This window comes from Oncorhynchus mykiss, chromosome 9, assembly GCF_057628025.1.
Source record: "Oncorhynchus mykiss isolate SJ-2025 chromosome 9, ASM5762802v1, whole genome shotgun sequence".
Lineage (NCBI taxonomy): Eukaryota > Metazoa > Chordata > Actinopteri > Salmoniformes > Salmonidae > Oncorhynchus > Oncorhynchus mykiss.
The window spans coordinates 35,584,458-35,601,842 of record NC_143030.1 but is presented as its reverse complement, the minus strand read 5'-3'; the positions used below and the strand labels follow the sequence as shown (position 1 = coordinate 35,601,842).

Sequence of the window (17,385 nt, the reverse complement as noted above, 5' to 3'; positions counted from 1 at the left end):
TTTACATTTGGTTGAGTTGTCAACTATTGTGAATTGAATGTGAAATCAACAAAACATGTCACCATGTCATTCGAGGTTAAACGTTTAGGTTAAAGGTTAGGTGAAAAAAACACGAAATTCCCTGACGTTGATGACTCTGCAAATCCAATGAGTTTTCCTACATTTATTTTGGGGGGTTGAAATGATGTGAAAACAACGTTGATTCAACTATTTTTCCCCCAGTGGGTTGTCATGCTGTGCAGAGACTGCTGTCTTTATCCAACATGGCTTGTTTGGCATGTCTGCTAATGCTAAGCCCTGGTGGGGATTTTGATGTAAGAGGAATGAAAAGTAAACATGAGCAGCAGGTTCGTAGAGATGAATGTAACTTCAACCGAAGGCTGAGCAACAGACAAATCCCACAACACCAAATCCCACTGATTTCATAGAGCACACACTATTTGACCTTGAAATCATGACTGCATTCCTTTATGGATCTTATGTCCCAAAATGCCCTGATGTTTTTCAACCTAGTGATAGATTAGGAGTGCTGATTTAGGAATAAAGTCCCCCCTCGTATTCCATATGGTTTAAAAGGCTAACCTGATCCTAGCTCTTCCACTTTGTGAATAAAGCACCGGTTTAGCTCCATTTTGGCGACTCCCCTTCTGTGACCTTCAAACCTTCTATCTATATATGAAGGATCATGTGTAGGCCATTAAGTAACATCATTGAATGTTATTTCAAACATGCACAAGTATATCCATCTATATCAGCCCTATCTGTATAGTTGAAATGGTGCCATTGCTGTAACCACGGCAACTCCATCAAGGTCTAGTCTATCCTGTCATGGCATATGACGGCTTCCACTGTTGTAAACTATAACCTCCCTATTCACGTGGTTAGACCGACCTTACCTTAGGTTCCAGTCGTTTCTTTTACATTAGCAATGTATTTTAGACTAGAATGATTTCCCAGTGAGATGGGAGGGATGATGTTGAGGTGAGCGCAGTTTGCAACCAGTTTGTCGGAGCTCCTCCTCAATCGTCGGATAGGGTATGAACATCACATTTGCTCAATGAGAGCAAGGGAACACAAAAGACGGAACCGAATTTCGACCTGGTGTGTTACGGTTGCCGTTCTATTTACCGCTATATAAGGTAAGACATTCATAATTACTGACACATTTGTCAATGTTACATGTTTTGCCCATTTTGCGCAAATTACGACAACTGAGTAGTCTATCCACTGGGCACAGACCCCAGTGCAATGTCTAGTTTTTATTTACATGTGGTTGAGTTGTCAACTAATGTGAATTCAAGGTTAAATCAACAACAACAAAAAATCTCCATGTCTTTTTATCTAGTTTTAAAAGTCGAGGGAAAATACAAAATTCCCTTACATTTCCACGTTGATTCAACGTCATCACATTGCATTTTTTGGGGGGTTGAAATGACGTGGAAACAACATTGATTCAACCAGTTTGTGCACAGTCGGTAATAATCACGCAGCTTTGACGTGTTATGTTTTAATGTTAAGCGGCAGGGAGATTTTACTGCAGGACAGACGCGCAGGTGGCAACAGACGTTTGTCGCTCCTCATATAAATGAAGACAAACCATGCGGATATTTCAATGCACGGTGTAGGCTACGCTAGAGAAGGCCAGTAGCCAATTTTTTTTGCGTGTAGACTATTTCATTTAAACGCCAATAGCCGTTAATATTTTTTATATTGTAAAAGTATTTAGATTTCCGTGACTCAAGTAGAATCTGTCAGTTAACCACGTTTGCGACACAAAACAAGTCTGCGCAACAGAAATGTTACATTCTGCCGAGAATAGATAGCCTAGCCTATGCAGAACAAACGCACATATGATTTGCTTTGGCTACGTTTGATCTGCTTCAAACGCCGCAATCCAATCATATAGTAACTATAACCGGTATAAAGGTTCCATTGAAGTTCGTTTTTAGGTCTGGGGCATTTGGTGCATCACATACCGAGTAGGCCTATAATTTTGTGGAATTTGGTTATTTGCAACAATTCTACCTGGATACCATACCATTAGTAGGGCGGATTCTTTATTATAAATATTTTCTAATGAATCCGAGTAGGCCAACTTGGTGAATTATTTCCACTTTTCACATACATAGCATGGTAACTACAGTGCATACATTCCTGTCATCTATATTTTTCAGAGGAAATAGCCTACCTGTTTTCCATGTTATTATTAGCCTTTATACAACTGGTGGGTCTAATCCTGAATGCTGGTTGGTTAAAATCGAATTCCAGCCGGTGTCTGTTCCATAAATTACCATTTGACTGCGCAATCCACTGTCTCATCAACCCAGCGAGGAAATGTATAAACTTGGCCTTCTCTATAAAAAGCATCTAAACATTATCTCACATTTCTTTTAGCCTAACGTTTAGTTTTCAACAGCAGAGATTTGTATAAACATTGCTGTCTGTCTCTCTGACATTTGCAACATTGTTTCAATATTCAAATCTCCAGTTGTCTCATAGTGATGAATGTGTTGGGACGAGACAGCCAGGCATGCAGCTTTTCTCAGCCCGTCGAAATCAGGAATCGGCTGGTATCATTTTTTATGGCTATATACAAAGAAATGTCAATTGAAAAAAGCTCAAACTAAACGAAGTGCAGTTAGTTTGCAGTCTTTCCAGCTTCAGTTTGAAGTGATTTGAATATGTTGGTAACTCGTTGTATAAAAGCGATAATGCCCTCAAAGCCGATGTTTGGAGGATATATTTTAGCTCGGGCAAACACTGGCATCTCGGGCCTTATCACTTTAATATCTGGGTGTAATTTGCAATGCATGTGACAAGCAATGATTAGTCTATTATGAATTCAAACATTTGAAGATTTTTCCTGATGTTATTTGCTTGTTTCAGAAAATATAAAGTAAGATATAGCTTATTCCCTCAATTTCTCTGCCTCTGAACCCATGTATTGCTGGTATATCTGTATCATAGCATAGGCCTTAATACCACAATGAAACATCAGAACATTGAAATGTAAAAATAATCTTCAAGGAAATTGGATAACCATGGTCAGGACTAGGCTACATCGTGGTGTTAAATCCACTACAGAATTGAGGTAGGCATGTGACAGCTAACAGTTTGTTGCTGTGTGTAAATTCTACATGTTGAAGCTTCCTCCTTTTTCTCTTCAATTTCTATTCAAATCTTGTTTTTAGAGGCTAATATGAAGACATCGTTTGGCAAGCCAGACCCTGGAAAGCTTCAGGAATACTCCCATGTTGTTTGAAGCCCACGGCAGCACCATGCGTTGTGTCTGGTAACAAAAACCAGCTCACCCTCTTTCCAGCCAACCATTGAGAGTATAGAAACACACACAGCACATCACAGTGATGGGTTTGGACCAACCCTGCTTGGATATGGTGGTGCAAAGGCCCTTTCTGGATGCAACGTGTAAGAGGCACCGTCACCAGAACCTGCTTAGAAAGCTGAGGCCCATACGAATCCTGGGTTTTGTGTTCAGCCTGGTAGCCATAAGTGCTATCTCCTTTTCCTTCAGCGCCTTGACATGGAGCTCAGGGACCCACTCGGAGCTGCTCCTGCCTCAAGAGGCCCTCCTTCAGTCTGGTCCTGCTCCCCACAGGACTCTACTTTCCACTCAGCACCAGAGGGATCCCAATGTCTCAGCCAACATGCCCGTGGCCATGAGGTCTTCGGCAGACGGCAACGAGAGCCAGGGGGACTACCCCACGGACCTGTTCACTCTGGAAGAGAGGCGCCAGGGTGCTGTGGTGCTCCACATGTTTGGGATGCTGTACATGTTCATCTCTTTAGCCATTGTGTGTGATGAATTCTTCGTGCCCGCTCTGACAGTCATCACAGAGAAGCTGGCCATCTCTGATGACGTGGCGGGGGCCACCTTCATGGCGGCAGGCGGGTCAGCTCCTGAGCTTTTCACTTCTGTCATCGGCGTATTCATCTCCCACAGCAATGTGGGTATCGGAACCATTGTGGGCTCAGCTGTCTTCAACATTCTCTTCGTCATTGGAATGTGTGCCATCTTCTCCAGGGAGATCCTCAATCTGACCTGGTGGCCCCTCTTCCGTGACGTCTCCTTCTACATCATAGGCCTGATCATGCTCATATGTTTCTTCCTGGATAACTACATCTCCTACTGGGAAAGTATTGCTCTGCTCTCAGCCTATGCCACCTATGTGATCTTTATGAAGTTCAACAGCAATGTTGAGGGCTTTGTGAAAGGCTGCATGAACAAGAATCAAGTGGTGGAGGTGGAGGTTCAGCCGAAGGTGAGTCTCTTTCCCTTCATATATTTTTCTTTATCTCTCTTCCTCTCAGAGTTTCATCAACATTTCCTCTGCCTCCCTTTCTTATGAATGTGACCATTTCAATCTAGGCCAATTGTGCGCCGCCCTATGGGACTCCCAATCACAGCCGGATGTGATGCAGCCTGGATTCGAATCACGTACTGCAGTCTGGATTTGAATCACATACTGCAGTGACTTATAGGCCACTGCGCCGCTCAGGAGCCCCCCTATGTTGTATCCCATAAAAAGTAAAGTCTATCCGTTGCCTGGTAATATACACTATATAAATTAATTCAAATTGAAGTCAGTCAGTTTTTGTATTTAATTGTTTCATTTAACTTTTATTTTAACAGGGAAGACAAATGTGCCCTGTATATACAACATAAATATACATATTATACCCAAAATATATACAGTACTCCCGAGTGGTGCTCTCGAGTGGCACAGCAGTCAAAGGTACTTACATCTCAGTGCTAGAGGTGTCACTACAGACCCTGGTTTGATTCCAGGCTGTATCACAACTGGCCGTGATTGGGAGTCCCATAGGGCGGCGCACAATTGGCCCAGTGTCATCCGGGTCACGGTTTGGCTGGGGTAGGCCGTCATTGTAAATAAGAATTTGTTCTTAAATGACTTGCCTTGTTAAATAAAGGTAAAAATATAGATACAATACCAGTCAAAAGTTTAGACACACCTATTCATTCAAGGGGTTTTCTTTATTTTTGACTATTTTCTACATTCAGAGGAGACTGCGTGAATCAAGCCTTCATGGTCATAACTTCTTTGGTTACCACATGATTCCATATGTGTTATTTCATAGTTTTGATGTCTTCACTATTATTCTACAATGTAAAAAAATCCCAAGAATGAGTAGGTGTATCCAAACTTTTGACTGGTACTGGATATGGCGGACAAGCATAAAGATGGCAGCCACACATGTACTTACCACAAATGCCTAATGGGCTAAGTTCACTGTATAATACAGTGTTCCCCATTACTATTTTTTTGTACTTGCATTAGCATAGTAAACTTGATCCCAACTCTAGCTCAAAGATGGAAAAAAAAAGTACATTGTGCTGATTTATTGGCACGTTGAACCATGTTGCTATAGTTAATAAATTCTGCGGGTTGTGCTAAAACAATGTCAAATCTGAATTCCTCCATCTTTATACACCTTTGCCATCAGGAAATGATTTGAATCTAACATCTTTTCAGTTTATTTAAATAATTTGAAGTGGTTCTTTTTTCACTTATTGAATTGGAATTTCAGGTTACTTCCTGAATTGACTGACTTGACTGACTATTTGGTTTCGATATTTATACAATTTTGGGCTTGCCCAGTCCATGAACTTTAGTCAGCAGGTGTCGTTTGAATGCTTACCCTGTGCTCTGAAATGAAAACGTTTTATTTCATAATACCTCTTTAAATTGTGCTCAATTACAGTGCCTTTGGAAAGTATTCAGACCCCTTGACTTTTTCCACATTTTGCTAGGTAAAAGCCTATTCTAAAATGTATTAAATATTTTTTCCCTCATCTACACACACTACCCCATAATGACAAAGCAACAACAGGATTTTAGAAATGTTTGCTAATTTATATAAGTATTCAAACCCTTTACTCAGTACTTTGTTGAAGCACCTTTGGCAGTGATTACAGCCTCCAATCTTCTTGGGCATGAAGCTTGGCACACCTGTATTTGGGGAGGTTCTCACATTCTTCTCTGCAAATCTTTTCAAGCTCAGTCAGGTTGGATGGGGATTGTTGGTGCACAGCTATTTGCAGGTCTCCCCAGAGATGTCAAATCAAATTTTATTGGTCATATACACGTGGTTAGCAGATGTTATTGCAAGTGTAGCGAAATGCTTGGGCTTCCAGTTCCAACAGTGCAGCAATATCAAACATGTAATCTAACAATTCCACAACAACTACTTAATACAAACAATACTAAGTAAAGTAAAGGAATAGAATAATAATATATACATATATATGGATGAGCAATGACAGAGCAGCATAGGCAAGATGCAATAGATGGTGTAAAATAGAGTATATGAACTCAAAAGCAAAAAAAGAAATGTCCTCTCACTTTCAACAGCATTTATTTTCAGCAAACTTAACATGTGTAAATATTTGTATGAACATAAGATTCAACAACTGAGACAGAAACTGACCCCACTCTTCCACCAAGGCACCTGCAAGTTCCCGGACATTTCTGGGGGGAATGGCCCTAGCCATCACCCTCTGATCCAACAGGTCCCAGACGTGCTCAAAGGGATTGAGATCCGGGCTCTTTGCTGGCCATGGCAGAACACTGACATTCCTGTCTTGCAGGAAATCGCACACAGAACGAGCAGAATGGCTGGTGGGTTTGTGCCCATAGGTGACGTTGTTGCCGGTGATGTCTGGTGAGGACCTGCCTTACAACAGGCCTACAAGCCCTCAGTCCAGCCTCTCTCAGCCTATTTCGGACAGTCTGAGCACTGATGGAGGGATTGTGTGTTCCTGGTGTAACACAGGCAGTTGTTGTCATCCTGTACCTGTCCCGCAGGTGTTATGTTCGGATGTACCGATCCTGTGCAGGTGTTGTTACATGTGGTCTGCCACTGCGAGGACAAACGGCTATCCGTCCTGTCTCCCTGTAGCGCTGTCTTAGGTGTCTCACAGTACGGACATTGCAATTTATTGTCCTGGCCACATCTGCAGTCCTCATGCCTTCTTGCAGCATGCTTAAGGCACGTTCACACAGATGAGCAGGGACCCTGGGCATCGTTCTTTTTGTGTTTTTCAGAGTCCGTAGAAAGGCCTCTTTGGTGTCCTAAGTTTTGATAACTGTGACCTTAATTGCCTACTGTCTGTAAGCTGTTAGTGTCTTAATGACTGTTCCACAGATGCATGTTCATTAATTGTTTATGGTTCATTGAACAAGCATGGGGAAACAGTGTTTAAACCCTTTACAATGAAGATATGTAAAGTTATTTCGATTTTTACAAATGATCTTTGAAAGACAGGGACGTTTCCTTTTTTGCTGCGTTTACATATGAGATGAGTAATTACATGACATGTAAACATTATTAAAGTGACTAGTGATACATTTATTAAACTGGCCAATGATTTCAAGTCTGTATATAGGCAGCAGCCTCTGTGTTAGTAATGGCTGTTTAACAGTCTGATGGCCTTTATAGAAGGTGTTTTTCAGTCTCTCGGTCCCAGCGTTGATGCACCTGTACTGACCTCGCCTTCTGGATGGTAGTAGGGTGAACAGGCAGTGGATCGAGTGGATGTTGTCCTTGATGTTCTATTTCACCTTCCTGTGACATCAGGTGCTGTAGGTGTCTTGGAGGGCAGGTAGTTTGCCCGCGGTGATGCCTTTAGCAGAGCGCACCAATCTCTGGAGAGCCTTGCGGTGCAGTTGTCGTACCAGGTGGTGATACAGCTCGACAGGATGCTTTCAATTGTGCATCTGTCAAAGTTTGTGAGGGTTTTAGGTGACACATTTCTTCAGCCTCCTAAGGTTGAAGAGGCGCTGTTGTGCCTTCTTCACCACACTGTCTGTGCGGGTGGACCATTTCAGTTTTTCCGTGATTGCTCAGTTTGTCCGGGAGGCCAGCTCTAGGAAGAGTCTTGGTGGTTCCGAACTTCTTCCATTTAAGAATGATGGAGGAATTGTGTTCTTGGGACCTTCAATGCTGCAGTAATTGTTTGGTACCCTTCCTCAGATCGGTGCCTCGACACAATCCTGCCTCGGAGTGCTACGGACAATTCCTTCAACCTCATGGCTTGAGTTTTGCTCTGACATGCACTGTCAATTGTGGGACCTTATATTGACAGGTGTGTGCCTTTTCCAAATCATGTCCAATCAATTGAATTGATCACAGGTGGACTCCAATCAAGTTGTAGAAACATCTCAAGGATAATCAGTGGAAAATTGATGCACCTGAGCTAAATTTCAAGTCTCATAGCAAAGGGTCTGAATACTTATTTAAGTAAGGTATTTCTGGTTTTTATTTGTAGTACATTTGCTTTGTCATTATGAGTTATTGTGTGTAAATTGAGGATTGGATTTTATTTAATCCATTTTACAATATGGCTTTAATGTAACAAAATGTGGAAAAAGTCAAGGGGTCTGAATACTTTCCAAAGGCACTATATATGGCTTTACATGCTGTACATTGAAGACACAATTTTCTGAGTGGGATTTCAAGTAGTTTTAGAGTTATGATAAATTGTACAACCAATACGGCTTTTGTGTTAAACGCTTTACGACAAAGCTTTCTTAGTGTCCATCAGGCTTTCTCTACCCTTCACCTTGTTCTGAAAACAAAGGTAATGTGGTTTTGTAAGAAGAATGCCCTTCTCCCCTCCGGTGTGATTACTACCTTTGAGGGTTCAGAGCCTGAGGTGGTCACCTCATACAAGTACTTGGGAGTATGGCTAGACGGTACACTGCCCAGCACATATCAAGGTTTCCTCTATCATAATCACTCCTCTTTCACCCCAGCTGCCAAACTAACCCTAATTAAGATGACCATCCTACCAATGCTAGATTACGGAGACGTCATTTATAGATCGGCAGGTAAAGGTGCTCTCGAGCGGTTAGATGTTCTTTACAATTCGGCTATCAGATTTTCCACCATTGCTCCTTACACACATCACTGCACTCTATACTCTTCTGTAAACTGGTCATCTCTGTATACCCGTCCCAAGACCCCAACGGTTGATGCTTATTTATAAAACCCTCTTAGGCCTCACTCCCCCATATGAGATATCTACTGTAGCCCTCATCCTCCACATACAACACCCGTTCTGCTAGTCACATTCTGTTAAAGGTCAAAGCACACACATCCCTGGGTCGCTCGTCTTTTCAGTTCCATGCAGCTAGCGACTGGAACAAACTGCAACAAACACTCAAACTGGACACTTATCTCAATCTCTTCATTCAAAGACTCCATCATGGACACTCTTACTGACAGTTGTGGTGGCTTTGCGTGATGTATTGTTGTCTCTACCTTCTTGCCCTTTGTGTTGTTGTCTGTGCCCAATAATGTTTGTACCCTGTTTTCGCTGCTACCATGTTGGGCTGCTACCATGTTGGGCTGCTGCCATGTTGGGCTGCTACCATGTTGGGCTACTACCATGCTGTGTTGTCATGTGTTGCTGCTATGTTGTCTTAGGGATATCTTTATGTAGTGTTGTCTCTCTCGTGATTTGTGTTTTGTTCTATATTTTTATTTCATTCATTTTTTTTAAATCCCAGCCCCCGTCCCCACAGGAGGCCTTTTTCCTTTTGGTAGGCCGTCATTGTAAATAAGAATTTGCTCTTAACTGACTTGCCTAGTTAAGTTAAAATAAATAAATACCAAAGTATTGTGAAAATGCAGTCAGAGCTCGCTCAACTCCCTCTACATGTTATTTGCTTGAAGTGCAAATAAAAACAAATCTGAGTCTGAGGAAAACACGGACATGGACATTTTGTATATTATTTGCACTCAAATTACCCAACACAGTCTCCACTTTCTCCGTCTTTCTTTTTCTGATTTTTCATTTAACTACTACAGCCTGTACGAACCTTCTTGTAAAATAATTACAAATTTAGCTTTTTCTACAACAAAGTAAATCAGTTTTTCCTCCACATTCCTCTAGGGACATGACGTGACAAATTTTCTCAGATGTTTTCAGACTTCAAAAGTGTTCTTCTGTTGATGACACTGGCCTGCGTCATCCAAGCTGCCATAAAGTGTTCCTTTTTGGGATTAATAAAAATGTCAGTATCATTCTAGGTTAAGCTGTACATGTGTCCCAGTTTGACAAAAAAGTCCCTGAAAATTTAAGGAATCCCTACAAAACATACTTCAAGGTATGGTCTGTTTTGAAAATGTATTTATTTTTCTTCTTCAAATATCTTAATCTCATTCCTCAAAGTATGATAAATAACACCTATTAGGAGACCTTTACTGTGAAAAACCTTAAACCAGTATTAACACCTTCCACATGATAATTACAGGTCTCATTGCAAGGAGGAGCAGTACCTGTACACAGAATTGCTACTGTGGTACAATGGTCTTATTCCATCTGTCTCAGACATTCTCATTAAGAAATTCTAAGAAGCTTGAAATACTCCCTCGGGTTAAATTATGCTGTAAGATATTTTTGGTTTATTCACCAAGAATGACTGGTATCTTCCTTGTGATACATGTATAAGAAATCCATTGATTCAAAGCATTACTTCACAGAGTATAGAATGCTATGCTCAATGACACTGGAGGGCAAAGGGAATATATTCCAGAGTAATTTGATACCGTTGTTGAGATTATCCTGATGGATTTAGGTTACTTTGTGACACGAGATGGAAATTAATTTTGGTGATACTAAGTCAGGATTTACTTTAGGTACATAAAGGATATTTCATCAGAGGTCACATAATACTGGGAATTGAACATCCAAGAGACTGAAAGATTTGCATAGCTTTCAAGGGAGTGAGATTCTAATAACAAAGCTTTCAAAATGTAAAGAGGTCTAGAATTTGTATTTTGGACTCTGGCTGCTTCTAATGAGGGAAATAAACCTCATAAAAATACAACAGGGAGTTCCAGAGCAAATATATTCTATTGACCTTGAGCTGCAATGCATGCTGAGCACCCGAATAAGACTACTGAAGAAAATAACAGAAAAACAAATAAAAAAAGGAGGGAGACCGATAAGTCGATCAACCTGGCTTGTGGAGCTGAGAGCAGACACATCTCTGTCATCGCACATTTATGTCTTTCCTGTCACAGTCTGCTGAGTAATGCCCCCACCCCCCGGCTACAGACCAAGTGTAGGAAAGGGAACAGAAGATGCCTAGTCAATTGTACAACTCGAAGCATTCAACTGATATGTTTTCCGCATTTATCCCAACCCCTCTGAATCAGAGCGGTGCGGGGGGCTGCCTTAATCGACATCAACGCCTGGGGAACAGTGGGTTAACTTCCTTGCTCAGGGGCAGAATGACAGATTAGATCCTGAATGTGAGAATCTATCTTATGTTTATAATTTTACAGTTGACATTTGACATTTTTTGCTTCATTATATAACTGTAGGTATTAGTGATATGATCAACTGTAGTTGTATTTGGATGTTACAGTGGATATGAGCTATCATGTAGCCTCTTATTTTATTTTAACATGATGGCGCCGATTGAGATGTGTTAGTGTTTAAATACTGGAGAGTTGAGAACAAATCACGGACGCTGGACAGAGTGGATTTCAGTTGTAACAAAAGACAGTTTTAATGAGTCAGAGATATCTTGTCCCGCAGTTTTACGTGCACGGACCTAGTTCACATAACTCGGCAAGGAGCCAGGTGAAAAAGAGGCCTTATACTACGGTTACATTCATTTTTATACATAGAATAAAGTAGGTGGAGTCTTGTCGTTTCGGTCTTCTTGACTGGTCGGAGGGTTGGAGGCGGGCCTTGCTCTAGCCAGAGCGGGCCCCATTGGTGCACAGCAAAAGTCCTTTGCTCTTGGGACCGGCCAGTTAGAGGGAGGAGATGTGTGTTTATATAAGGAAGAGGGGGTCAGTCTTATGGCTGGGTGTATGTGTTCTTACGACGGAATGTCTTTTGTTTATATGAGCTATGTGTATGAATATTTATATAACAAATCCCCCTCTTCACGTCTATTAGACGTGAAAACTATAGTGCAATGGTGGTGGTTGCATTCGTGGTGCTTCTAACCTTGCCTGGTGTGTATGGTGGGTCTGTAGGTGTAGTGCTACGTTTGGGACGGGAGTGATTGGAGGGAGTGATATCAGGAAAAGAGTTAGGGGCATGTGTAGGGGTTGGTGTACGTGATGTGGCAGGGTGAAATAGTTGTTCAATTAACCATGTGAAAGTCCTAGGGTTACTCCAAATATCAGTAGGAATATCACAAATAAGGGACCAGATATCCCCAGCCTCACCCAGAGAGGGAGAAATTTCCCTCTAACTGGGCGAGGTTCCCTTCTCAGGGGAGGCGGAGTTTGATGCCGCATCACCTGAGGAAGGAGTGTCTTCATTTGGAATCGAATTTAGGCCGCTCAAATCAGCTCTGACTTCAGTCAGTGTTTTAGAAGGAATTGGGGCTGGGGTGCACCGCAATGTGTAAGGCGGTGCCAAGGTGTGCCTGATTTACCTTTGACCTGGACTGAGTGTGAAGTAACCTCCTTCACTTCGTACGGTCCAGTCCACCTGGGTTCCAGCCACTTTCTCTTGTGGACTGTAACCCTCACCCCGTCACCAACCTTTACCTTCAGTAGTGGCGTGTCCCCCGGCAGCTCCCCCTCCTGGACCTTGTGAACCTGGGTAGAGAGTGCTGCAGAGAGAACCGTCAGTTTTTTCACATAATTAGACATTACAATTTGTTGTACATCAAGGGCGGGCATATGACCTCCCTCCCTTGGTGGACCATGCATGACTCTACAAGTCATTATCCCATGAGGCACATACTTTAGCTATCTTAGCTTTTGCTTTTGGTTTGACGTTCCACCAGATTTTGGGATTGGGGCCTGTACACAGATCCAAATCTGTGGGTTATGCCAAATCGTTCTTCCACCTGTCTCAGGTGTTTGTTAAATGTAAGCCATTTGTCAAATTTGATTTGTCTTGGGATGCCATACCTGGGTATTAGTTTGGTTTGTAGCCACTCAAAGACTGACCTAGCATCCTCCCCTTTTGTTAGTATTGCCTCTACCCATTTGGAGAACCTATCTACTATGACTAGGAGATAGAGTTTGCCTTTAGATACATTTTCGGGGCCCATGTCGGTGTAGTCTATACTAATATCCTGAAAACATGCATTAGGTATTAAGTATGAGCCCATTGGTGTTCGATATGGTTTCTTTGGGTTGTGTCTGTCACAACCATTGCATTCGTCACAAAATAAATAATCGTCATAAAATAAGTCAGTCATATTTTTTATGTGAGGGTGCCACCAGATGTGCGAGGCCTTTTTGGAGGGTCTTTAGTTTGCCTTCGTGTGTGGGGCCATGTGTTTCTCATAAAAGTTCTGGGTCCATCAGTGTGGCCTGCTTCATGGGCATGGGCTGAGTCTGTATAGATATTCAGTCTTTCCTTTTCCTCTGATGAGGACCTGCGTCAATTCGATGATTTCAGCTAATTTGGCCGATGCTGGTTGAGGGATGATGGCTGATTGAAGGGTGACATCACGAGGTGAGCTGTTTTTTCAATAGCTTTTGCTACTGCAGCAACGTATCTGGAGCATGTTGACTGTCCTACCTCAATGTGGTCAAGTTTGAAGAGTAGTACATCAAGACCCTTCTCTCCCCCTCTTGTTTCTGGAATAGGACGGATGAGGTGAATCCTTCCCTTTCAGAAACATCCAAATGGAACTTGTTCTTGTAGTCAGGTGCAGTCAGAGCTGCTGCCGCTGATAGATCTGTTTTCAGGAGTGCTATGGCTGTTGATGCTTCAGCCGTCCAGGCCAGGGGTGCATGGAGGTTCCTTGATCGTAGGATGACTGGTGCTGCCACCCCCTCTGGGCCACCCCCAATGGTACAACACCTGATAGGTGCGGTCAGGTGCATCATGTCTTCGTCCCAGTCTGCAGTGTAGAGGCAGTCATCAGTTTCTGTTGCATTGAGTGTGCAATGGATCTCAGCTTGGGGAGTCTTATATGGGTGCAGAGTGTAGATTTGAGCTTTCAGTTGGTTGAACTTAAACTGGATGTGAGGGGTGGCAGGCCCTGTGGGTAGGCATTTTAGCCAGTACACTTCTTGGGCTTCAGACAGTGTGGTCATCGGCAGGAGTGGCATCCTCATCATTCTTACTGGGTGATCAGGTGTTGAAGTGGGAGGGTTGGTTGTAATCTTGCTGCTCCTGCTGCATGTGGCTAGATTCTGGGTGGTTGTATGCTGGCTGTTGCTGATGCATGGGTGTGGGTCCTGGTTGCTGATGTTGCAGAGGTGGGTTTCCCCCACTTCCTCTTGCTCTCCATTGCTGTTGCTGCGGGGAGAGTGGTTTCATGCAATCTCTGGCAAAATGACCGGGAATTCCGCAGTTAAAACACTGGTAGTTTCCCCCTCTGTGTTGTCCAGTGTAGGGACCCCGTCGAGCCCATACTGGGTGTTGTTGTTGCAGGATATACTGCTGTGGGGGAGGGTATTGGGGTGGTTGGGCCCCCCTAGTGGCCGTGAGTGAGGCTGCCTGCTGTTGGATCATCTGAGAGACAGTCTGGGCCACTATTTGGGAGATGTCTGTTTTGGTTCCCGGCTCCTTCGTTTCTTCCGCCACCATCTGTTTCTTAGGTTTTTCTCTTTGTTGTGCTTCCTTCAATTGGAGTTTCAGGAGTTGTACCAGGAGGGACTGCACCTGGCTCTCAGCACCCCCTCTTTCCTTGTTGTGGTGGGTCACATGGTGGTGCACATGCGTATTGAATTGGGTCCGAGGAAGTGCAATCAACCCTACCGTTCCTCTGAGTTTGGTTTTAACATCTCCAGGACACCCGTTGACCACCATTTCCTTCCACATGCTGAGTGTGGTATCAGTGTGATCGAATGGTTCTTCGTGGACCGATCTCCATGTGGTCTTAGCCCTGTCCAGGTATGCTGCAGGTTGCTCACCTGGGTTGATTGTAAAGGAGGATAAGGTGGCATGGTTTCTTTCTGTAGGGTATGCTCTCTGTAGAACTTCCCATAATCTGGTACGGAAGTGGTCTATGGGCAGTGTTGGGGCCCGCCATCCAAGGTCAGCTGCTGTCATGAGGGCCTCCATGGTTCCGTGGTCGGTGGCTCTTGCTAGAAGTGCTTTCATGTCTCCTAGGCAGAGTTGCAGGCCTGACGTAAGTGTCTGCAGTTGAAGTAGCCACGCTGAAGCTCCTCCATGTAGGCTAGGCATCTGTCCCATCAGTGTTGTTAAATCAGTCATTTTCAAGGGCTGGTACTCCACAGTGTGTGCATCACCTGGTGTCGGTCGCAGGGGGTACTGTCCTGCCATCTCCTGCTCTCGCTCTCTTCTATCAGCAATTCTGGAGGACCGACGGAGTGTTTCGGACCCCATTGATTCGGTAACTTTGGTTACTGTTCCTCTCATTATGCCTTCCACACGGTAGGCTCCCTCTCTGTTGTTATCTTGGTTAGCTATTAGCTCCCTGAGTTCCTTAGCTCGAGCTATTGATGATTTCAGCAGCTCCTGCATCTTAGTCACGTTTGGAGCTCCCATCGGAGCTGGGGTGAGCACCATGTCAATTTCTTCTTCGTTTTCGATATCCATGTTCTGATGACAGTCCTCCCTATCCGTCTGATAGAAGTGGTTTGAATCTAATCTTGTTTGTAGGTGTCCTCTGGTTTCAGAGGTGAGAGAGTTCACAGAGGAGCATTGCGGCCTCCGTTCCTGGGGGAGGTCTCCTGCTCCTGGAATCCCAGTTTCGAACTGTTCACATACCATATGGCCAGCCGTTATCCCCAGGGTAATTTCCCCTTTTAACTCCCCTTGGTCTATTCTCAGAACTGGAGCCTGTATTGTGGGAGGTGCCCTGGGCAGGAATGGGTTGTGTGACGGGCTCCGGTGATTTTGTCCCTTTGAGTATGGCGGGGGCTGAACTGCCTCCATTGTCAATTGTGGATATAGTGAGGGAGAAACGGCCACAGGGGGAGCCGTGGGCAAGTTCTCAGGCGGAGCTTTAACATCCCCCGACGCCACAATAGCCACGCACATCATGTCTGGTGTGTTTTTGGGTAGCACCCTCCTACTCTCCTGTATGGCCCATGTACCTATCTTGAGCTCCCCCTCCGCTCTCTCTCTCTCTCTTGTACCTACTTTTTTGAACCTGTGTATCTTGTTTCTCTCCGCATCACTCGCTTTTGCATGCTCTACTGCGTCCTCTAATTCTGTCTGCATATCTTGGAGTTTCCCCCCTGTAGGTGGTCCTCCGCTAAAATAACCTGCTTGTGTCCATCTTATCCGTAATCCTTTCCACACTTTCTCCACTTTCCCATACTGTTCTTTACCTCCCGCTCTATCAATCATACTCTGATCTAAATATTCATTGAATTTTAGTTTGGGCGTGGTGGCTGCAGACATTTTATCTAGTTCGTCTGATAATGTGTATAATGCGTTATTTTAGGTATATTCAATCATTACTATGTGGTGTTTATTTCTATCGTTGTATGCTTAGCCCGTCCCTGGTCGAGTCCAGGGATGTACTGCTGTACTGGCTGTGGCTTATCTCTTCCACCCCCACCCTCGCATACAAAGGGGGTTATCAGTATGTGACGCCCGCCACGTGTCTGTTTCTCCGGTATTTTATTTGAATTTGTTCAGCGATTCGTTTAGGTATTTTCTAGAAATGATTCGGCGATTTCCTTTTGGAACAATATATCAGTGAATATATGCGGTTCTATAACAATTTTCAGAGTAATTCTAGCTCTTTAGGAAATATAGATAGAATTTCTAGACAACTAAGAGTTGTTCAGTGAATTATTTAAATACTTTCTGTAAACAATTCGGTAAATTCCTTTATGAACTTATATCAGTAAATTCGAGCGATTCTATAGCAATTGTCAGAATAATTCTATATCTTTAGGAAATATGGATAGAATAGAAAAACCCAAAAATCAGTGTGTAGCTTTTAGCGTCTGTCAAACAAAGTCTGTACTAAGCTCGGCGGATTATTTAAATACTTTCTAGAAACAATTCAGTAAGTTCCTTTATGAACTCATATCAGTAAATTCCAGCGATTCTTTAGCAATTGTCAGAATAATTTTAAACTTTAGGCAATATCAACAGGAATGAAAAAAAAACGAAAATCAGTATTCCAGCCCGGCTGCTGTCAATCAAAGTTGCACGGCCATTCGATACTAAGGTGGCTTTGTCTATCAGCACGTGTGCCTAATAGCCCAGTTACGTATCCCAACCTACTCCGCGACAAACGTTTCTTTCAATTTAATTTCCCCCATCTCCAAATCATGGAATGTCAACTCTGGTTCATATTATGTTTATTGTTTGATGTGCAAAAGCCACCTCATTCCCGATCTCTGTCTTGTGGAACGCCAAACTCCTGTATCCTGTATCTACTCGACTACACCTCTTACAAAACCTATTAAATAATACACAGC

General features: G+C 43.2%; 1 protein-coding gene across 2 annotated transcripts in view; it reads left to right on the top strand.

The window, feature by feature from the left end:
• Positions 1-819: 819 nt before the first annotated feature.
• Positions 820-17,385, top strand: part of LOC110531927 (sodium/potassium/calcium exchanger 2) — a 177,036-nt gene continuing 160,470 nt past the window's right edge. For both annotated transcript variants that reach the window (XM_021615417.3, XM_021615421.3), the window contains exons 1-2: positions 820-1,139; positions 3,192-4,280. In XM_021615417.3, coding sequence (XP_021471092.2) covers positions 3,366-4,280 — 915 coding nt within the window. In that variant the 5' untranslated portion in view covers positions 820-1,139; positions 3,192-3,365. The remainder of the gene's footprint in view (positions 1,140-3,191; positions 4,281-17,385) is intronic.